Source organism: Pelodiscus sinensis, chromosome 24 (assembly GCF_052426305.1).
Source record: "Pelodiscus sinensis isolate ZL-2025 chromosome 24, ASM5242630v1, whole genome shotgun sequence".
In the NCBI taxonomy this organism is placed as follows: domain Eukaryota; kingdom Metazoa; phylum Chordata; order Testudines; family Trionychidae; genus Pelodiscus; species Pelodiscus sinensis.
In genome coordinates, this window is record NC_143075.1 from 17,869,802 (window position 1) to 17,893,043 (window position 23,242).

A 23,242-nucleotide genomic window follows, 5' to 3' on the forward strand; every position below is an offset into this window, starting at 1 on the left:
CCCATTGTTTTGTTTTTTTTCCTTTTTGCTCAACCAAGTTTTTTTAGGGCAACTAGCTCCCCTTTGTCCCCCACCTTGGTGGGCCTGGTCCATTATATGCAAAGAGTCCAATGATGCGGTTTCCCAAGGGTGGTTTTCCAGAGACTATCCCCCAACACTTATTTTTGCCCCTTTATCCTGAAGGCCTCATGGCCGCCGCTCATTTTCTGATGATAGAAGACTGGCCAGTGCTGCCGGAGGAACCATCCAGCACAGTCCCAGGGAGGATGGGACAGCAAAGCATTTCCTCATATACTGTCCCCACCTCTGCTTTCCGGAGGGGAAATGTCACATGCCTGACCCTGAATCATGAAATGTTTGCCATGCAGATCCAGAAGGATTTCTTTAGAAGAGAACAGGGATTGTACAGGGCTGGCCACAAATCTCTCGGCTTCCAGAGAAGCACAACCAAGGTTATGAAAGCAGCGCTGAGTGACTTCTAAGGAAAGTAACTTTGTCAAAGGCCACCTCTGTTCTCATTGGCAAGCACGAGTGTTTTGCATGCTTGCAGCTTACATACTGCTGTCAGAATTTGGGGGAAATCCCTGTCCAGATTATGAGCAGGACATTCTAACACTGCAAAAGGACATTCCACAAGTCAGTTTCAAAGCCAGTCATTTGGGGCAAGAGGAAAAAAGGGGGGAATGTGCAGCCTAGCAGTTCCGACAGGCAGCTGGACTTCTCTGGCTCCTTCATGTGCCATCTACCTGGATGTTACCTTCACCATGCGATATGTGAGGGTACAATGGAGCCCATGATTTCTATCCTCTAAGTTCTATTTCTGCCTATTTTATTTATGTTTTAATATTTTTAAAAGGATGTTCTTAAATGTAAATTGGATGTCTATTTAATTTAAATGCATTTTTCTTGATAACAATAAACCTATTTAAATTTGAAAATAGGACAAATCTATGTTAAGGCCTAAACATCTAAAGACATTTCAATTACATTTAGGTAACAAATAAATATTCCAACAGCCCTCAGGCACGGCCAAAGTTTTTAAAGAAAGTCAGACAGTGAACTGGGGGAACTCACTGGCAAATTATTGGAACGAGAGTTTACTGAAGTGCTAAACCAGTGGTCCCCAACCTTTCGTGGCTGCCGGGTGCCCAGGGGCGGGGCCGCTCACATGCCGGGCATCCGGGGGCGGGGCCACTCACGCGCCGTGTGCCCAGGGGTGGGGGCTGCCCACACACCCTGAGCCCAGGGCTGGCACCACACATGTACCACGTGCCCGGGGCAGGGGCCGCCCATGCGCCACATGCCCAGGGCCCGCACCACGCACGTGCCATGCACCAGGAGCGGGGCAGGGCCAGCCCAGATGTTTCGGCGGGCGCACATAAATGCCCCAGCGGGCGCCATGGTGCCCGCAGGCACCGCATTGGGGACCACTGTGCTATACCAGCAGCTGTACCCTGCATTAGCCTTTTAACTGTTGGTACAGGTTGGACCTCCCAAAATCAGGACTCTCTGCTCCAGCAACATCCGTGTCTCACAGGCCCATGGATGTTCCTGGACTGGGGAGTGCTGGCTGGGAGCCGCAGTGGCAAGAGGACAGGTGGCTGGGAACCCAGTGGGGTTGAGATCAGGGCTAGAGCTCTGGTATCACATCCAGGGCCGCATCAGCTGTGGCAGCCCTGGTAGCAGGGTCGGGGCTGCTGCAGCCACGGCTGTGGAAGCAAGGCAGGCGGAGTAGCTGGGGCTGGCAGCGAGGACGGGCGGTGGGCTGGGGAATCGGTAGCAAGGGACCTCATCTGCTCTAGCAAATGGCTTTGTTCAAGACCGGTCAGGTCCCAAGGGTGCTGGACCAGAGAGGTCCAATCTGTACAGAGAGAATTTTCATCATTTCTGTTTATTCAACTAGTTTGTGCAAAGTTCAGAAACCGATTGGGAGACGGAAAAAAAACAAGGAAAGCTATTTTTCTTTTTCCAATATATGAATAAAAATTAAGTGTGGGTGGATGAACTCTACTAGTTCTACATTTGGAAGGACATGGTGATCAGAAACTATGAGTTCAGTTCACTATATAATACTTAATTTGTTGTTTTGAAGTACTTAGTTTCCTTTCTTAGGTACCCAGCACAAAGGTAGTGGTTATATTAATAATTCCTTTTAAAATGTCTTTTTGAGCATTTTTAATTAAATTCTCACTTCCATCCAAATGCAGCTTGTGACACAACTTGCCATTTAAAAATTAATCATTGCCTATGAAACAAGAAATATATCATCCACCGTTTTCTAACATAATAAAAAAGGAAAAATTCAGAATCTGAATAAATATTTGTTAAAGCATATAATTACTTAAATAAATACAGTGTATCCTCCTGCAAAATGAAAAGTAACACCAAACTACACCAACCCGTAAGAACGGACCTTTCTTCATGAAAATAACCTAAAAGTACAAATCATAGACCACTAGAACTGGAAGGGACCTCGAATCCAGTCCCCCTCCCTCATGGCAGGACCATGCAAAACAAGATTAAAATCAAAGCTTTAAACCAAAGTTTCCTGTTTCATTATTTAAATCATCATAACCCACCCACCTTCCTCCACCCTCTCCCCCCCCCCCCCCCCCCGTGATTTTAAATCACTGTTCTCAATGGCATGCAAAATTGTTTTGTGCAGTGGCAGGCTATCAAAATGTGGGAGTGGAGGGAAAAGGAAGTGATTTAAATCAATCCACCTTCCTGGCTCTACCACTGTGTGGCCATCGGTGACTTACTTACGAGCTTTGTGTTTCTGTTTACCAATCAGAAGAGAGATCTCTTATTATTTGTATGGTAGTAGAACCTAGAAGTTCCAGACACAGATGAGGCACCGAGTGGAGGGAACCACACAGGGAATCCAGGCACAGAGTGGAGGGAATCACAAGGCGATCCTTGACGTGCAAGCTAGGGCCCTGTTTGTACAAAAGCTAAAGACAAATGATTCCTGTAGTGTAGGGGGAAGAGTGACAGTCCAAAGAAAAACCCACTTTACCCAACTTCTAAGGAACCCATTTGAGGGCAGGATCTCAACACAAAAAAATAATATCTAATGGCCTTCTAGATGTAAAGGGTCCAAACACTGAGCAAATGTGCATCTTGTAAAATAGTTAGTAAGAAATTTGGGAAATGCAGTCGATCTAGTACACTTGGATTGCAGCAAAGCATTGGACATGGTAGCTGGCACCTAGGAAACTTTGCTAAGTTAGAGAAGATGGAGATAGGTATAAGAATGGCAAAGAGGGTAAGAAACTGGTTAAAGGGGAGAAGACGCTGGGTTTTGCAGAAAGATAAGTTACCAGCTGGAAGGGAGGTTACTAGTGGAATTCCTCAAGAACTAGTTTTGGGGCTGTCACATCACTGCAGCACCTTCTGCTGGTCAGAAATTAGCTCAGCTCACTGCTGAAGCGCCCCCTTCTGGCCAGAGTCTCACCTGCTGTTACTTTTTTGTCTGTTAATGACTCTGCTGCTTTCTGTTAGGACCCGTGTGCCTCCCAGAACGCAGACCTCTTCCCTCAGGGTACTGTCTTGCCACAGTGCCCCTATACTGTTGGGTCCTCCCCCTCAGGGAATCACCAAACTTCTATACCCATCTTGCCTCAGTGACTCAACTATCAGTCACCAGCTAGACTCATACCTCAGGGGAAACTACAGTCTAAAATTGCCAGTCATCATAGGCAAGAGGGTATAGATCTGCTGCCTTCTGCACCCAACTGCCTCCCTGCAGCCCTAGTACTCCTGGGGACCCTGTCGCTGGGCCTCAGTCTAGGACTTCTCTGGGAGCTCCCCTGGCTCACCCTGCCTTCCCCCAACACTGCTCTGTCCATGGTACCCCCATTAGCAGGCAGCTAGGTCCCTTTCCCTCTAGAGCTGGAGCAAGGGTATGTTCTGTTTGGCCAGCCATCTCTTTTATACAGCCCTCCTGGGCTCTGATTGGCTGCCACAAATGCTCTCTTGATTGGCTCCTAGCCACAGCCTTCTCCCAGGGCTGCTTTAACCCTTTTTATTCTGGAGCAGAGTGACCACCCTCCTACAGAGACCAGCCTTATTCAGTACTTTTATTAATGATCTTGGTACAAGAAGTAAGTGCGCACTAGCGAAATTTGCTGATGACACAGTGGAGGATCAGAATATTACACTGGGTGATCTGGGTGGTGGTCATGACAAAACTGGGATACAATTCAACAGTACAATGTGTAAAGCAGTGGTCTCCAATCTTTTTAAGCATGAGAAATTCAAAAAGTGAAGTGCAGTCCAAGATCTACCTCAAATATAAATACTCTTGCCCCGCCTCCCTCCCACCCCTTCTCTGAGGTCCCACCCCTGTTCACTCCATCCTCCCTCTCTTGCCCATCCTCACTCACTTTCACCAGATGGGGCAGAGGGTTGGGGTGCAGGCTTTTGTCTTGGATTAAGGGATCTGAAGTGTGAGAGGGGCTCTGAGCTGAGCTTGGGGCAGGCAGTTGGGAGGTAGGAGGAATTCTAGGTGCAGGCTCTGAGACGGTGTTTGGATGTAGGGGTGCTAGATGTACAAGAGGGGATTCATGACTGGGGTAGGAGTTCAGAATGTGGGCCCCAGCTGGGCACTGCTTACCCCAGGTGGCTCCTGGGTGGTGGTCCAGGGGGCTAAGGCAGGCTCACCCCTGCACCACTCTCAAAAGCAGCCAGCAAACTCCCTCCCAAATCCTGTTATGCCCCCTCTGGCTTTGTGTAGATAGGATACAGAATAGGAGGGGGCATCTTGACATCAGCGCCCCTCATCTCCCTCCCCTCCCCTGCTCAGAAAATAGAAGGGTCCCCAGGGGGAGGGGCATGTCGAAGGCACAGGGCAGGAGATGAGCAGCAGTAGGAGGAAGGGCAGCTGAAGTGCTGGCACTTGATAGCCTCTTGGCCAAACAAGTCAAGATCACCTGCCAAAGGCTCCAAGATCTACCAGTAGGTCCCAATCAATTGGTTGGTGACCACTGGTGTAAGGTCATGCACCTACGGTCTAGCAAGGAGAATTTCTGCTACAAGCAGTCGGCTCATCAGCTGGGAGCGAGAGAGTAGGAGAGACTGACCCAGGTGTGCACTTTGATCACAGGGGGTACGTCTAGACTACATCCCTCTGTCGCCAGAGGGCTGTAAATTAGACATACCAAAATTGCTAATGGAGCAGGGATTTAAATATCGCACGCTTAATTAGAATAAAAATGGCTGCCTCTTTTTGCCGACAACAAGCAGCAGTCTAGACGGGGATCGGTCAACAAGGAAAGCCTTTTCCAACCGATCCTGTAAACTTCGTTGCATAAGGCAAAAGGGATCGGTCGGAAAAGGCTTTCCTCGTTGAGCGATCCCCATCTATACTGCTGCTTGTTGCTGCCAAAGTTCCACATCGGCAAAACGCGGTGGCCATTTTTATTCTAACGAAGCGCGGGATATTTAAATCCCTGCTTCATTAGCAATTTCGGTATGTCTAATTTACAGCCCTCTGGTGACAGAGAGATGTAGTCTAGACATACCCAGGATGACTACTCACCACCAATGCGATGCTGCTGTGAAAATAGCAAATGCAAACCTCAGCTGTATCAGGCAAAGCATTTCTAGCAGAGATAGGAAAGTGTGCATGCCATCGTACAAGATACTGGGAGGCCTTCCCATGGAAAACTGTGCACAATTCTGGTCCCCCATGTCCAAGAAAGAGGTACTGAAACTGGAACAAGTGCAGAGAAGAGCTACTAGGGGAATGGGGGGTCTCTTCTATAAGTGGGGACAGGAAGGGCGTGGTGCGTTTAGCTTAGCGCAAGGAAGCCAGAGAGGGGATCTGATAGCTCTCTAGAAATACATCCAGTGGTAAACACTAGGGGCAGTGAAGCTATTTAAGGACAATGTTGGCACACAAATAAATGGGGATCAACTGGCCATGAAAAAACTGTAAGCTGGAAATTGGAAGGTTTCTAACCAACAGGAGAGTAAGTCCTGGAACAGCCATCCAATAGAAGTTGCAGGGCAATCAACATAATTATCTCTAAGAGCAAGCTAGACACATTGATGAGAGGATTCCACTTTGTTGCTTGTGACCAGGGCTGACGATGCTCAGCAGCCCTGAGAGTCCCTCCTGGTTCACATCAGATATCCCTAAAATCTCATGCTTCAGTCACCTCCTGGTTCACCTGGGTGTCTCTCAATTAATTCTCTGCCTTGCAGGGGCCTCCGGCACTTCAGTCCCTCCTATTCTCTGCCGGTGTCATATCTGGGCAGAGTTCCAATGGGCAGCGTCCGCTGGCTCTCTCGAGACCTTTGAGGGGCAGTGGGTGCTGTCTAGGGTTCTCTGCTCAGTATCCCCATCCGGTTCCCTCGTTTTAACCCTTTGACCCTCACACCCGTACCTGTTCTTCCATTATTTTTCCTCAGTAATTAGTTGGTTTTTCCAGGTTCTGTTGACCCTCCCTGCAGGCTGGGGGGAGGTCCTTTAGATGTGGGTGGGCTAACGCCCGCCGACCTCCTGGACACCAAATAGTGTGCCTGTGTCATGCTCTAGATCAGTCTCTTGTGGGCTGCAATACTTTGGTCCAATGTCATTGGCCTGTGATAGAGGGAGGTTGGATGGGATGGTTGGCTCATTCCTTAAAGTCAATGGCTTGGCTAAGCAGGGTAGGAGGGTTTCATTACAGCCCAAGTAGAAGGCAGTTCATCTGGAGATTTTGGTCAAGTCCCATCGCTCAGTGGGGGAAACTGATAAGGACACAGACCTCCTTTGTATGGCATTTTGAGAGCTACAGATGAAAAACACTTTCGATGAACTAATTATTACGGGGTGGGGGTGGGGGAGACAATCAGATTTTGTTCTGAGATGGGTTTCATCCTGACCTGACTCATTGTTATTAATATCACTAATAACAGATTATTTCAGAACGAACATGATCTCATTTAATAAAGATGCTTTGTTAGCCAAGAAACGAAGGGAAGGATTTGACTTGGCCAGACCCATTGCTCATAGTTAGCTCTTGAAATGAAGTGAAGGGGGCGGGGCAGAGGGGAAATCTAAGGAGTCAGCCAAATACTAAAAACCTCAAAACTACCTCCTTCTTACAAAACAGTGGCTGGACCTCCCCTTCAGACACTCATGCTACACTACAGCTTCTGTTTAGGGGACCACTAAAAAAACCCAAGACTGTGAAAACATTTGGGGGAACCCCTCCACCTCTCACCTAACTTGGATTCTTCATTTTTCATGGACCCAATGATCTTTGCAGAGTTAGGTTGTTATTAGTCACCTGGAGAAGATTCACTTCGTACTTTTTACCCCTTGTTGCTTACGCCATAAGGTGTGACCATGGTTGGAGAACTTTCACCTCTGCCCTACTCTCTCCTTCTCTTCTGCAAAAGTCTAGACACACTGAAGAATGCAGTGTAATATAATTGGTATTCATTTACAACACCGCATGTGTGTTGGCTTTATCGGGGAAACCTCTTGTGAGCTTCAAAAGTCAAATTCAGCTGTTTCCCTCATCTGTGAAAGATAGAGAATGAAAACATGATAACCTCAAAAACTCTTTTAATCTTCAGTGTCTCTCTCTCCTTTCATCTTTTGACTGGGTTTCCTTCCCCCTTTGTCATCTCTGAAACTCAAAGGGGAGACAAATTGAACTCAGCATCTTTGGTCACGCGAATGCAAAAAGCGGTTTCAATTCTGGTGGGCAAGTCATTGTCAGTTGGAACCATCCCCCAAGCTTGGGTAAGACAGCTGTTCCTGAAGGCAAAGAACAAGGGGAGGTTTAAATTGTACATTTCCCCCTGCCAAAGGCCAGCCACTTCAAATGAAAAAGCTTCAGTTTTACCTCAATGACTTGGCTTACCAGACTGACCAACTCTGAAAGGGAAAATGTATTAAGATATACAAATATTCTTCAGTCGCAGTCTCGGGTTAAACACAACTAACGCCAACTGCTGTAGGCTGTCCACATGAGAATTAACAATTGTATTAGTCATTGCATAGTAATTGTAGTAGAGCCTGATTAAAACTTCACTTGTCCCTGGGCCTTTTGTTTCTCAGAAGCTGAGAACAGGCAACAAGGGAGGGATCACTTGTTAATTCCCTGTTCTGTTCATTCCCTCTGGGGCACCTGGCACTGGCCGCAGTCAGAAGACAGCATCCTGGGCTAGATGGACCTTTGGTCTGCCCCAGTCTGGTTGTTCTCATATTAAGCATAGACATGGCACCAGTCAAAAGCTGGGAGGAGTGTGGATAGTAGCTCCTCCTTACCCCCCAGATGTGATTGTGATTGAGGTGAAGGTGTTTTTTCCCCCCTCGCTGTGGGCTAGCAGACAACACATTGGACTGGACTCTGCTAATGGACCACTGAGCACTGTGCTTAGGGCCCCATCCTGCTCTGACTGTAGTCAAAGAAAGTTTTATCACTTCAGTGGGAGCTGGCGGGGGAGGTTGACAGAATTGCTGGGCCCCAGTACAAGATGGTTGGGAGATGGGAGTGGGGGTTGGCTTCACATTCCCAGAAGGGGCAGGGCCCAGCCAGCCCTCAGAGCTACCCAGAGCACATCGTGCAGCACTCCAGTGGCCATTTAAAGGGCTGGGGCTCTGGCCATTGCAGTAGCAATGGCACCAGCTGGGAACATAAGAATGGCCGTACTGGGTCAGACCAAAGGTCCATCTAGCCCAGCATCCTGTCTGCCGACAGTGGCCAGCACCAGGTGCCCCAGAGAGGGTAGACCGAAGACAATGATCAAGCCATTTGTCTCCTGCCATCCTTCTCCAGCCTCTGACAAACAGAGGCCAGGGACACCAATTCTATCCCCTGGCTAATAGCCTTTTATGGACCTAACCTCCATGAATTTATCTAGCTTCTCTTTAAACTCTGTTATAGTCCTAGCCTTCACAGACTCCTGCAGCAAGGAGTTCTACAGGTTGACTAGACGCTGTGTGAAGAAGAACCTTCTTTTATTAGTTTTAAACCTCCTACCTGCTACCCATTAATTTCATTTGGTGTCCTCTAGTTCTTCTATTATGGGAACTAATAAATAACTTTTCTTTATCCGCCCTCTCCACACCATTCATGATTTTATAGACCTCTATCATATCCCCCCTCAGTCTCCTCTTTTCTAAACTGAAGAGTCCCAGTCACTTTAACCTCTCCTCATATGGGACCCATTCCAAACCCCTAATCATTTTAGTTGCCCTTTTCTGAACCCTTTCCAAGGCCAAAATATCTTTTTTGAAGTGAGGAGACCACATCTGTACACAGTATTCAAGATGTGGGCGTACCATAGTTTTATACAGGGGCAGTAAGATATTCTGGGTCTTATTTTCTATCCCTTTCCTAATAATTCCTAGCATCCTATTTGCCTTTTTGACCACCGCTGCACAGTGTGTGGAAGTTTTCAGAGAACTATCCCCGATAACTCCAAGATCTCTTTCCTGATTTGCCGTAGCCAAATTAGCCCCCATCATACTGTACCTATAGTTGGGATTATTTTTCCCGATGTGCATTACTTTACACTTATCCACATTAAACTTCATTTGCCATTTTGTTGCCCAATCACTCAGTTTGGTGAGATCTTTTTGGAGTCCCTCACAGTCTGCTTCTGTCTTGACTATCGTAAACAGTTTGGTATCATCCGCAAACTTTACCACCTCACTGCTTACCCCTTTCTCCAGATCATTTATGAATAAGTTGAAAAGGATTGGTCCCAGGACTGACCCTTGGGGGACACCACTAGTTACCCCTCTCCAATCTGAAAATTTACCATTTATTCCCACCTTTTGTTTCCTGTCTTTTAACCAGTTCTCAATCCAAGAAAGGACCTTCCCTCTTATCCCATGGCCTTGTAATTTACACAAGAGCCTTTGGTGAGGTCCTTTTGAATTTCTGGGCCCTGGCGCAGTTGCCTCCTTTGTCCCCCACCCCCTCTCCTCGGTGGAGCGGGTGGGAGCAAGATGAAGCCCCAGAGGCACAACAGAACCCACAATCCCAAAGTAATGTGCAACTATCTTGAATATTAGTGGGTGCGCAGAACTCAAAGGTTCCTCTGGGCTATAGGTCTGCTGGATTTCTCAGATCAGTTCTGTTTACTGAAGCTAGATCCTATTTTAAACTGCTCCCTCCCTCTCCGAACCAGTTTTTCCCTTGCTACAGCTCGTAATAAAACTCTGGCTACTTGTTGCTTAAACACAATGCAGAGTGAAGGCTTGTTTTCTTCCACATAAAAAACACCAAATGAAATAAAACAAAGGAAAGCAACTCAAATGCACAAATATAAAATGGGGCACAATGGGGGAGGCAGCAGTACTCCAGAAAAGGATTCAAGGGCTACAGACTGAATCTGAGTCAGTGGTGCTACTGTGAAAAAGGCAAAGGCCATTCTGGGACGGGTTGTTACACATGAGACATGGGAAGAAATTGTTCCACCCTGCTCGGCAGCAGTGAGCAACGTTCCTTCTAATTTTTCCCATCTGTGTGCAGAATAAATGTTGTGACATGAGCCGAGGCATGGGCAGATGTGCACCTCCAGTAGAAACACATGCTGCCAGGGGTAGGCAGCTGAGGGTGTGTGGCTAATCAGCTGGGTGGCGTTTGACTCTCTCCAGAACAGTGGAGGCAAGTGCTCGGCTCACAGGAAACACTGGTGGGTGGTGAGGCCTTGGCTAGGGTACTGCCTCCAATTTGGGGCACCACTCGAGAAGCAAGATGCGAACAAGCAAGCCTGCTGATTGGGGCAGGGGGAGGGAGCAATTGCTCCGGGGCCTGGCTGAAACAAAAGGCAGAACTATGCAGCACTTTAAAGACTAACAAGATAGTTTATTAGGTGATGAGCTCTCGTGGGCCAGACCTTTCCGGGGCCTAGTGAGTCTAAAAGGCTGGAGTGAGTGGCAGCGGTGGCAACTGGAGCACCAAGCCCTTTAGAATCGCTGCTGCATGGTGCTCTCCAAAGTCCTGCACTGTGCAGTCTTGCCAGCTCTGATGGGAGGGGCGGGCAGAGAGTGGGCCAGCCAGGTGGTGTTGGAGGCTGGCTGTTCCAGCCCCACCTCAGGTCTCAGCTGGCTGTTCCCGGCCCCTGTTGCCCAGAACCCTACAAGCCTGTTGGCTCCCCTGTGAACAAACTGAGGAGTCCAGAGGAGAACAACAAAAATGATAAATGGTTTCGAAAACTCGGCTCTATAAAAGGAAAGGTTAAAGGAACTGGGCAGATTTAATAATAGAAGTCTCCGAGGACGTAACGGTTTTCAAATACATAAAAAGTGGTCATAAAAAGGACAGCGATCAACTGTTCTCCATGTCCACCAAAAGCAGGAAAAGTAGTAAAGGGCTTAATCAGCAACAAGGGAGATTTAGGTTAGTATGACACAGAAGTTCACTCCTCAGCATCAGTCATACTAGCACACTATCATCATAATAGAGACCCACAAGGTGGCGCGCAATACATCAGTGGAAAACTAGTATTTCACTGATCACTAATATTCTTGTGCGGTATTATATCTGTAACTTTTTGTCTACACATGTGCTAGAATTGTAGTCCTAAAGTGTGTGTGGCAAGAAATTCACAGGCCCATGCATGGGGGGGTGCAAAAGGTGTGAAAACATCCCCTAGAGTCCCCAAAGTTAGCATGCTCCAGCCAGCTGGGGAAAACAGGAGTGGCGTGCTACCCAAGCCTCCCTCCCTTGTGCTCTGGCGGGTTGGAGGGAAGGTTGGGGCTGATTTCCCTGCTTACTTAGATGATCATAATGGTCCCTTCTGACCTTAAAGTCTATGAGACCACGGTGGGGACATTCACTTCACACCCTTGCAATCCATATTTACAGAAAAAAAGCATCCATCCCAGACATTCCTGCATAGGGCCCTGTTCATTAGAGAAAGGAATGTGTCTTGGTCATCCGGCAAAGATGAAGATGGTTAATCTATACAAAAAGGTAAACAAAGCCCTCAGCCTAGGGAATGGGAGACAGCCCCTAAAATTTCAATTTGGAGGTCTGTACCTCAAATTATAAACAACTGAGTTAATGGATACTACTACAAAAGCATGTCAAGTAAGATCTCACGACAGCCCGGGGCATGCTGGTGCACTATAGTTACAGGAGGACTTATGGATACTTACTGATGTTGTGCTTTAAAGTCTGTGACCAAACAGAGGGGCTATGTTTACACTGGCAGCTTCTTGTGCAAAAACTCTTCCACAAGAGAGCATCTACACTGCCGTGTGCTTTTGCACAAGAGCATCCATGGCAGTGTAGTGCTCTCTTGCGCAAAAAAGCTCTGATGGCCATTTTAACCATAAGGGGTCCTTGTGCAAGAAATTCATGTTGCCTGTCTACACTGCCCTCTTGTGGAAGAGCTCTTGCACAAGAGGGCTTATTCCTCATGGGGAGAGGAATAACTCTTCCAGAAGAAGCCCTGTTCTACAACGCTATACTGTAAATTTACTTCTGGAAGAACACTCGTGCAGTGTAGACAGCTGGCAAGTTTTTGTGGAAGAACAGCTGTTCTTCTGCAAGAAACTGCCAGTGTAGATGTAGCCAGGGAGAAACAAATGGAATCAAAACAACAGCAGTCCCATTTACATCTGAAAAAACATGAGAGTGGGAGGCACAGCAGGAGACCTTCCTGCCTTGGGCAAAAGGGTGAGTGAACTTTGGGAAGACAGCCTAGCATCTGTATCTTAGCAGGAGAGGCTGGGCTGACTCCAAAGAATAAACGTCAAAGATTTATTAGACTATAAAAAGAAAGGGAAAGGCCCCATAGTTATCCATCACGTAGAAGATTAAAGGGGCCAGAGCTCTTAAAGTCATAGAATGTTGGGTTCTTTAACCAGGGAGGCTAAAGTCTCTGGGAACTGAACCCAGCTGAGAAACCTGCTTAAGTAAAGATTGTAACTTGCTAAAATTAACGTTTCGTCTTCGAAGTATATTTTTGCTTTTGTTTCTTTGTAACCCCTTCTATCTTTACTCTGAAGGTTTGGGATCACTCGACTGTATGATTTTCTGTTAAATACGCCTATTCTGCTTCTATTATAAACTAATTCAGGGCTGCAATTGACATGAGAGAGGTAGCCGTGTTATTATTCCTGCTAAAACAGACTGAGAAGTCCAGTGGCACCTAAAAAGCTAACATTTATTTGGGCATAAGCTTTCGTGGGCTGGAGCCCACATCAGATGTTCCAGCCCACAAAAGCTTATGCTCAAATAAATCTGTTAGCTTTTAAGGCACCACAGGACTCCCTGTTGTTTCTGAATGAAGAGAGTTTGTCAAGCCCCAGTTAAATTACCAGCCTGCAGCATATCATCTCTTTAAAGCAGCAATGAACGTAATAACCTCTGAGTGTTCAAAGAGAGGGCTGGCCACGGCCAGGCGATGCCTCTGGGGGAATTCAGGAGCTGGACTTCAGTGTTTATTATCTGCAAGGTAAACACTGGACTGGCAGAGTTGTGAAGAGTGTGCTGGCAAGGAGCTGTCTTGGAGATTATCGGTAGCAAAACTCTCCCGTGCTGCAGGTGGAGAGGTAACACAGTGACTCAGTTCTGGGAGCCCCAGTAGCCTGGCATGCTGGCAGCTGGTCTGAAGGAAATCCAGAATGAAGTGGTGGTGGGGTTTTCAGAGTGACAATAACTGGATGGTGGAAACCAGGGTGTGAGTAGATGGCTGGTAGTCGGGCTGCTGGTGTCAGGGCTGCATAGCATTTAAGGCACAGAATCGCAGGGCAAGAGTGACACAGCCCCCTTCTAATTTGGGTTCAGCCCCACAGCTGGCTATTAGGACAAACTTGGTAGTTGTGAGGATAGTTCATTCCCTAAGCAGGCTGTGGAATCTCTTGTACTGGAGGTTCAGAATTAGACAAACACTTGGCAGGGGGGTTTATTTAATCCTTCCTCAGCCTGGGGGAATGGATTTCAGCTCCCTTCCAGCCCTACATGTTTCTGACTCTATGACCAAAAACACATCTTTAGCAAGGGCACAGTGAGCCTTTTGACTATCGTGTGGATACGCTGGTTTTAGAGCACCCCGCTTTGCTCCTCGTCTTCACTCTGCTAGTGCTCACAGGCATGAGAGCTACTCCCATGTAATGCATGGTCATTACAGAGGTAACACTGATCTCAGGGTCATGCCACAATTCAGTCAGCCTCAGACAACTCATTCGTTAATATTCATTTGAGCTCAGAGAGAAAAAAAAGTGGTGAATCACAACGAGACAAGAAAGTCAGTTTGCTATAGATGAGTTGTACATCAGGAAAAATAGTACATTACAGTAAAAAAAAAAAAAAAAAAAAAAAAAAAAAGGGTTCTTCTACCAGCAGGAGCTCCTCTGGAACTGACTAATGCAACAGCAAAACAGTTGCCTCCTCTTCGAGCGCCTACTGAAATGCTGAGAATACCGAATAGAAAACCGCCCAAGTCTAAGAGTGGGGCCAGAGTCACTTAGTCTGTCTGATGGAGGATAGCATATGGAAAGGAGAGTCAGTACTGTTCATTTTTTACATTCAATTAACTGAAGAGCAGAAAAATAGTTTAAATATAAGTAGTAGGATATGAATGGTCAGACACTAAACAGGACCAGATTCTTTCCAATCGCTCTTAAGAATGACAAGAGGAGACATTGGCTGTGTCTACACTGGGCCACTTATTCCGGAAAATCAGTCGCTTTTCCAGAATAAGCTGCGAGCTGTCTACACTGGCCCTTGAATTTCTGGAAAAGCAACGCTGCTCTACTGTACAAAATCAGCCGCTATTCTGGAAAAACTATTCTGCTCCCGCTCGGGCATAAGTCCTTATTCCGGAACACTGTTCCGGAAAAGGGCCAGTGTAGACAGCCCAGTAGTCTTTTCCGGAAAAAAGCCCCGACCGCGAAAATGGCAATCGGGGCTCTTTTCCGGAAAAATGCGCCTACATTGGCCACAGACGCTTTTCCAGAAAAAGGGCTTTTCCAGAAAAGCAGCCTGCCAATGTAGACGCTCCTTTTCCGGAAAGACTGAAAACGGAATAGTATTCCGTTTTAAGCATTTCCGGAAATTCATGCCAGTGTAGACACAGCCAAACAGTTAAAAAAAAAAAGTCCATGGACCAAAGCAAACAGGCCTGGTCTACACTACAGAGGAAAGTTGAATTAAGATCCGCAACTCCAGCTGCATTAATTACTCATAGACTCATAGACTTTAAGGTCAGAAGGGACCATTATGATCATCTAGTCTGACCCCCTGCACAGTGCAGGCCACAGAATTACGTAGCTAGAGTTGCGTAGCTGGAGTCGATACATCTTACATCACGTTTCCGCACCATCCACACAGCGGGATGCCTATGGGAACATCCCTCACAAAAGGAAGAGAACCAGAGGCTGCCCTCATGTTTGATTTACAGGTCTATACTAGACCTGCTAAATCCAATGCCAGAAGATCAACCTCTGGAGCATTCCTCTGCTAGTGTAGACATGGCCTCAGAGACTATGTGACTCCAGGTTTTAACAGGAATGGGATAAATAATGGCTAACATTAATCTGATTATTGATACTCACGATTAGAAAAGCAAATGCACTCTCTTGCAATAACACAACAATTTTGCACTGATCTAGCGCCTCTCCCCCCAAATGATCATATAGACCATCCGGTCAGTCCTACAATCGCCTTACTCAGGTGAGTCATTCCAAAGACTGCCCATGTCCATTGGGGTTGTAGGATCTATACATGTATAGGACTCTTTCTACCTTAAGGATGGGAATCAGCCAGGTCATAAAGGCACAGCACAAGGCAGGAGTGTGGGAGGGGAAATTACAGTCCAGGGCAAACCCCTATTCTCATCAAAAGCGCCATGAGGATCTTCTAGTGTCAGTGCAGAACAGGCAGGATTCAATGTCCTTAAATTTCTGATCCAGAAGACCCACAAGTTTTAGATCTGGTTTCGATTTCTATTTTAAAAAAAATCTCCAAGCACAAGGCTCTGCTGAACAAGCCCTCCGTAACGTGTAAGTAATGTATAGACACCGTACACATGCAAATGACTCATTAACATGGAAGCATTTGGATTTTGTGATTTCCATTGCCTGGGGAAATCTTGAGGATGTCAGCACAAGGTCCGGATTCCAGCATACAATCACTCATATGCTTGGCTTCTCTGAGGCCAGGCATTTGATCAGCCTCCAGGGCATGGCTCTCCTGCATTAGAGGCCTTACAAGCCTGCATAGGAACAAGGCAATTACTGGGAACTGCACTACAAACTGTACCACTGTTATTCCAGGATGATACAGCGCCTAGGACCTATGTTAAGGGAGCACAGAGTCTGGGTTTCCTGGGTTGAAATCAGTAGCCATAACAGCAAGTTCTTACATCAAAGATGAGTTAGGAAAGAGTAGTGGCTGCCATCTATTTTAATTTAATTCAATTCAGAACCCACATCCCATTCATGAATGAGTTTCTGCAGATGGGGTGGGTGGTGTAACAAAGAACATTTTTTTCTTTTTACACCTTTCACTTTAGGAGATGCAAGTCGAGCCCTAACCAGCTTGCTTGTAAATGAGCCTTGCCCAGACAGGTTTTCCAAACTCTGGATAAAGGGTGAACCACAGGGCTTGCTTGCTATCAATGTAAACAGCACCGGGGGCCAACTTGCATCCACAGAACAGCTGGTGCCCACCAGCTCAGCTCCCAAAACATTTGCAGCCTTAGGTTAGTAATCGGAAAAGAGGAGACAACCAGAAATCAGGTTCAGGGCTGGGGTCCCTCCTCTCTGTCAGGGCTGGGGATGGATTCCCTGTTCTGTTCACTCCCTCTAGGGCACCTGGCATTGGTCCCTGTCGGAGAACAGGAGGGGACACTGGGCTAAGTGGACTTTTGGCTTGACCCACTCTGGCTGTTCTTCTGATCCTTTGCTCCTAGTTTGCCAGCTCTCTGGGGCGGGGGTCCCCTGCTTCTCTCTGACTCCTTCCTTTCCAAGGGGTAGCTCCCCACCCCCTCAGCCCAACGCTGGGAAGCAGGGGAGGGTCATGAAGCCCTTGGCACGAGGGGGGAAGTTCTGTGACCCCCCCCCCCTTTTGCAGGGCACAGGTTCTTCAAGCCAAAGTTTGGGCTGGGTAATCCGCGCCCCCTGGTACGTGGGGCGCCCCAGCACTGGGTACCAAGGAGACAGCTGCTTGCCTGGCCGGAATCCCGCAGCCCCTGCACTCTGGCAGCAGCTCCCTTTAGGGGCGCCCCTACTCCCCCCCACACACACACCTGCCGGCCCCTAGCTCCAGAGCCGGCAGGAGCCGCCGCGCTGCCAGCCCCGCTGCCTTACCTGCGCGGGCGCCGCCTGGGTCCGCTGGAGCAGCAGGAGCAGCAGCAGCCCCCGGGCCGCCATCTGCCCGGCAGGACTTAGCGCATCCCTCGCGGCGCCAGGGCAAGGAGGAGGGGCGCCCGGCGCGCAGCAGCAGGTCCGCACGCTCCGGCGCCCGTGGAGATGTTCTGGCTCCGGAGCGGGGGCGGCGGAATCCGAAACCCCGCAATCATCAAGAGAAAGAGCGGCCGGGGTTTGACAGGGCGGGTCGTAGCCCAGCCCCCTGCAGCCCGCGCCCCGGGGCTATCCCGGAGCCAGGAACCCCGCGGACTTCGCTCCTTGGCCCGAGACCGCGCGGGCTCCCCCCGCCCCGCTCCCGGTGTCGGGAGTAAAGAACGTAGCCCCCCCCCCCACCGCACCCCTTATCTGGCCAGCGTGCGGGGCGAGCCTGAATCCCCGCAAACTCCAACTGTCCCCCCCCGGAGATAGGGTACCCTAAGTGGCTCCCCCCCCCCCCCCGAAAATCTGGGGGCTTGACTGTCCCCCCCCCGGAGATAGGGTACCCTAAGCGGCTCCCCCCCCCCCCGAAAATCTGGGGGCTTGACTGTCCCCCCCCCGGAGATAGGGTGCCCTAAGCGGCTCCCCCCCCGAAAATCTGGGGGCTTGACTGTCCCCCCCCCGGAGATAGGGTGCCCTAAGCGGCTCCCCCCCCGAAAATCTGGGGGCTTGACTGTCCCCCCCCCGGAGATAGGGTGCCCTAAGCGGCTCCCCCCGAAAATCTGGGGGCTTGACTGTCTCCCCCCCCCCCCCCCCCGAGATAGGGTGTCCTAAGCGGCTCCCCCCGAAAATCTGGGGGCTTGACTGTCTCCCCCCCCCCCCCGAGATAGGGTGTCCTAAGCGGCTCCCCCCCAAAAAAAATCTGGGGGCTTGAAGACTGACCCCGGAGGGGCTGGGGTCCCCCCTCCCCCGCCACACGCTCAGCGCTTGTTTCGTTCACACCCCGCTGAGGTCTGGGCGTGGATCTCAGCTGGATTCGGAGCAGGTCTCTGCCCCCCCCCCCCCATTGACTTCTGCCGCGCTCCACTGCCTTGGGGCTGACCCCGCTGGGAGGCCCCTCCGAAAACGGTTCTGAAAACAGCCTCTCGAGGAGGGACTGAGCGGGTAAAACACGCAGCCCGAGCCACGCCGCTGAGAACCGGGACGCGGCAGTTTCATGACGGCGCTTTTCTCTCTCTCGGGGGCGCCTGTGCTTTCTGATGAGCAAGAGGTCGCCCCGGGAGGAGGGCAGGGCAGTCCGCCTGGCTCGCCTCAAACAACGCCCGGACTTACCCGACATTTCACTCCCCCTGCAGCACAGGCAGCGTGCAAAATGCTCCCTATTTCACCCCCCGACGGCGTCTTTATTAACGAGCTAGGATTGCTCTTCCCTGCACCCCCTCCTCCCAATCACATAGGTACCCACTTGGCACATCCCGGCCATGCCCTTGGATGGGTGGGTGCAGGACTGGGACCTTGCTTGCAAAATTAACTTCTGATTTTAACAGCCAGATTTACCTTGGACACCAGTTTATTGCCACATAAACCCAAACCTACATTAAACATTGGTCCCTAATTGCCAGAGGTGCTGAACACCCAGCCCATGAGCACTGGAGTTGTAGAGTTCACTGTTACATGCCGGCATATTATTTAGTGTTACAAATAGCTCCGCGGCTGCAGCCTCAGTTGTAAACTTACAGAGCACAAAGTGGCTGTGGGAAGCAGGTGTTTGTGGTTTTGGGGACTGCTAAGTGGTTGGGTGGGATAGTGTGTGTGTATATTTAGAGAGAGAGCGTGCACCTTGTTAAAATTACTCGCTGGAAAATGTATTTAAATATTATGGTATGTTACATGGGTTCTTGGTTCATTGATTTTTATTTTAAATAACCACCCCTAGAATCAGTGCTGGATTGGGTTATTTTTGAACTTGGATTTTGAACTTTAATCAACAGCAATGCAAAAGCAGCAGAATTTGGGGATAGGAGATCTGTTTTATTAGATATCCACTGTAATAGATCGCTGTATTATGTAATGCAGACCCTATTTCACACAATAGACACTAACAGTGATCAGTGACCATTTCAGTTTTGATTTGTTTTTACTGACCTAGCACTGCCTTTGCTTAACTTTTCCTGCACAACTGGACTTGCTGAAATAAAGGTAGCTAGGTAACTGAAAACCCTCCAAGACCCCAGTATGTGAGTGCTACTAGAACTTGTTTCCTGTTAGACAAGTGCTTAAGTCTCTCCAATATGAGGAATGTGATTTAAATCAAATCAAATCTTCACTGAATGTGACTTGTCAGTATCAAAACAAAACAAAACCCTGAAGTGGCCACTGATCACTATTACCATCTATTGTGTGAGATGGAGTCTGCCAGAAATAATACAGCTATCCATTCTTAAAATGGGTATTCCAGCCCTCATGTTTTAAATAAACACGGTAGATTCAGCCTGCACATGTTTTGATTTTATTCAAAGTGAATTACCAGGGACTTTCTGAAAGGAGCCATACCAGGAACTACAACACCCACCTCTGCTTCAGCAAAATACAATTATTTTTCTCAAACTGTTCCGTTCATTTCCTAGATCAATGGTCTCCAACCTTTGCAAGCATGAGGTCACTTTCTGAATGTAAGTGCAATCCAGGATCTACCTCAAACCCAAATACCCTTACCCTGCCTCCTCCGTGCCCCTTCTCCGAGGCCCCACCCCTCCTCACTCTGTCCTCTGGCAGGGGCAGAGGGTTGGGGCACAGGCTCTGGTCTTGGGCTAAGGGATTTGGAGTGTGAGGGGGCTCTGAGCTGAGCCTGGAGCAGTGGCTTGGGTGCAGGAGAGGGTACATGACGGGGGCAGAGGATCAGAGCTGGCACTAGCTGGACACTGCTTACCCCAGGTGGCTCCCCGGTGGTGGTCCAGGGAGGCTAAGGCAGGCTCACCCCTGCCCCATGGCCCTGCACCACTCTCAAAAGCAGCCAGCAAACTCCCTCCATCCCAAGCCTTGTTGTGGCCCCTCCCCCGTTCTATGGAGAATAAAATACAGGGTGGGAGAGGGGGCACCCTGACATCAGTGCCCCCTCCTTTTCCCCTCCCTGCTCTGTGAAGCAAGCAGGATGCTCCCGGGGAGGGTCAGCTCCAAGGCAAAGGGCAGGAGATGCGCAGCAGCATGGAGAGCTGTGCTTGATAGCCTCTTGGCCAAACCAGTCAGGATCACCTGTCACAGGCTCCAAGCTCTACCAAGATCCTGAGCGACTGGTTGGTGGCCCCTGTCCTAGATAATAATCCCTTGCCGTGGACACAAAACCAGATTTTAAGGACAAATGATTTTTCCAGTGCCCCATTCTCCATAAAAAATTGTACCCAATAGACAGAAACCACAAAACCTTAATAGGGCAATATTGTATGGTTTATAATTCTCATTTCATTGTGTATGTCCTGCTATGTAAATACTTGTTGAAGTCAAAGGTACTATACAGGAGTGCAAAGGTACTTAAATGTGTATGTATATTCAGCAAAACAGCTTTGGTAATTATCAATGCTATTAGCACAGCTCTGAGATGCACTTTCTGGCAGCAGTATGAGCGAGAAAACATTGTCAAATGGGTACAAAGGGATCATTCTATCAAATGAGACCATTTAAAGTGCTGTCTTTGGAAAACTGGAGTTCAGTGTCTTTCACCCCTCCTGCTTAAGGCATTTGTTGTGCATCCATTTTTGTCAGCAGGAGTGTTGCCAAAAATGTCTATGGATAGAAGATCAGCCCCAAAGGACCTAATCTTTGACTCTCTCTCACAGAAGAAATAGCAAATGATTTCAAAGAAGCCTCTTGCTGGAAGTCAGGGCTACACTACATGCAGGCTGCAGAATCAAGTCCTAACAGAATATTAACTGAATACATTTGCAAGTCAAGGATTCTGGTGCCTGCAGTAATACTCAAGAAAAGTATTTACAGTTGAAAATCATTCACCAAGAATTCCTTGTTGCCAGCCCCCTTCCCAGTTTTACCAGAGAAGAGTTTCCAACCTGAGCACTTGAAGGATCACACAGCCTCTCAAGCTGAAAAGAAATTCATAGACATAGAGAACCCATGCCTGTTGGAGCAGGTCACATCTAGGCCAGTGTTTCTTAAACTTTTTAAGACTGAGGAACACCGAACAACATTTTTTTTTGCCTGAGGAACACCAAAGATTTTTTGTTGACCACAAAAAAAAAAGGGGGGGGGGAAACAGGGACAAGGGGATAATTATTGAGGGGAAAAAAAGGGTCAGGGGAAAGTTACTGAGCCAAAAAAAAAAAAAAAAAAAAAGGAAAAAGGTCGCCTGCACCTTTAAGGGTGGCCATTTTGAATTGTTGTTCACCATGGCACACCTCCGACTGCCTCACGGCACACCTGTGTGTCCCGGAACACAGTTTAAGAAACACCGATCTAGGCTATAGCATGGCAAGTGTGGATAGCGTGTTGGCAAGCAAAGACCAGATGTTTAAAGTTTAGATGCCTAATGATGTAGCTAGGCACCTAGTGGGATTTTCAAAAGCAGGGTGTTTAGCTGTTCCTTTAGGCACCTCAATACTTTTAAAAATCTGCCCCCCAAGCAACTGCATTTTGCACTAACTGCAGTTTCCAAATGATTAGAAGTTGCCACTCCCTGTAGAATAGTCGCATTGCCAACAGCTAGACTAGGTCAGTTTGCAAGGCCAATAATTCCAGGAACGGCACGCTGCATGGTCAGTGTTTCTTGTCTCCACTTTGTAATGAGGTGTACGGAGATGTTGTATTTACTCTTCATTTTAATTGTTCAATAGTTTGTTTCAGTGCAGCCCAGTGTTCAAATCATTTGCTGTATGTTAAATATTTTCAGGTCAACATGATCTGTGGAGTACTGTTAATTCCTCCAATTTCACCATAGCACATGTCTATTTCTCTTCTTTTATTTCAGCACTGTTCCCACATTTGTTTATTTTTATTATGTCATGCTAGCTGTTTTCCAGTGTCTCAAACAATAAGCTCCTCTTGATTTAATATTGGTCACATGAAGACTTGGCTATTTCTGCATATGTTAGTTATGTGTTGGCTAACCTAGATCTTTGGCACACAAATTATGCAATTTTCCATTGAACTTTTAAGACCTGAAACTGCATTTCCTTTTACACCCAGGACTCCCACTTTGGTCACAGAAAGGTGAGGGTTTGGGTTGTGTAAAAAGTGTTGGGTTGGATTTTTATGGACATGAAATGAAAGTTGAATGCTGCAGTCTCGGATCTATACCAATGCTCTTGAGAATTAATTAATCCAATACAAAAAATCAGGGGTCACTCAAGAAAATTAATAAGCAGCAGGCTTAAAAAAAACACCAAGAGAAAATACTGTGTCACACTATGCACTGCCAAGTTGTGAAACACATTGCCATAGAATGCTGTGATGGCCAAAATTATAAAAGGGTTTAAAAAGTGCTAGATAAATTCCTGGAGGATAGATCCATCAATGGCTATTAGCCAAGATGGTCAAGGATGTAACCCCATGCTTGGAGTGAACCCAAACCTCTAGCTGCCAGCAACTGGGAGGGGAACACATCAGTGGATCGCTCCAAAATTACCCAGTTTTCTACACTCCCTGGGTATGTCTAGACTACATGGCTCTGTCGACGGAGCCATGTAAATGAGGTTTCTAGACACAGGGAAATGAAGCAGCGATTTAAATAATCACCATTTCATTTATATCAAAATGGCTGCCGTGCCGATCAGCTGTTTGGCAGCACAGCACAGTAGTCTGGACGCTCTGTGGTTGACAAGGGAAGCCCTTGTCGACCGCCCCGTGATGCCTCATGGAATGGGCTTCTCTTGTTGACCGCAGAGCATCCAGACTACCGTGCTGTGCTGTCAAACAGCTGATCGGCACAGTGTGGCAGCCATTTTGATGTAAATTAAGCAACGATTATTTAAATCGCCGCTTCAT

The 23,242-nt window shown here is 48.0% G+C and overlaps 1 protein-coding gene across 1 annotated transcript in view; it reads right to left on the reverse strand.

The window, feature by feature from the left end:
• The window catches only part of TNFRSF8 (TNF receptor superfamily member 8), a 62,740-nt gene extending 45,205 nt beyond the window's left edge, over positions 1 to 17,535 (reverse strand). The window contains exon 1 of the mRNA XM_075906321.2: positions 17,276 to 17,535. Coding sequence (XP_075762436.2) covers positions 17,276 to 17,338 — 63 coding nt within the window. The 5' untranslated portion in view covers positions 17,339 to 17,535. The remainder of the gene's footprint in view (positions 1 to 17,275) is intronic.
• Between the last annotated feature and the right edge of the window lie 5,707 nt (positions 17,536 to 23,242).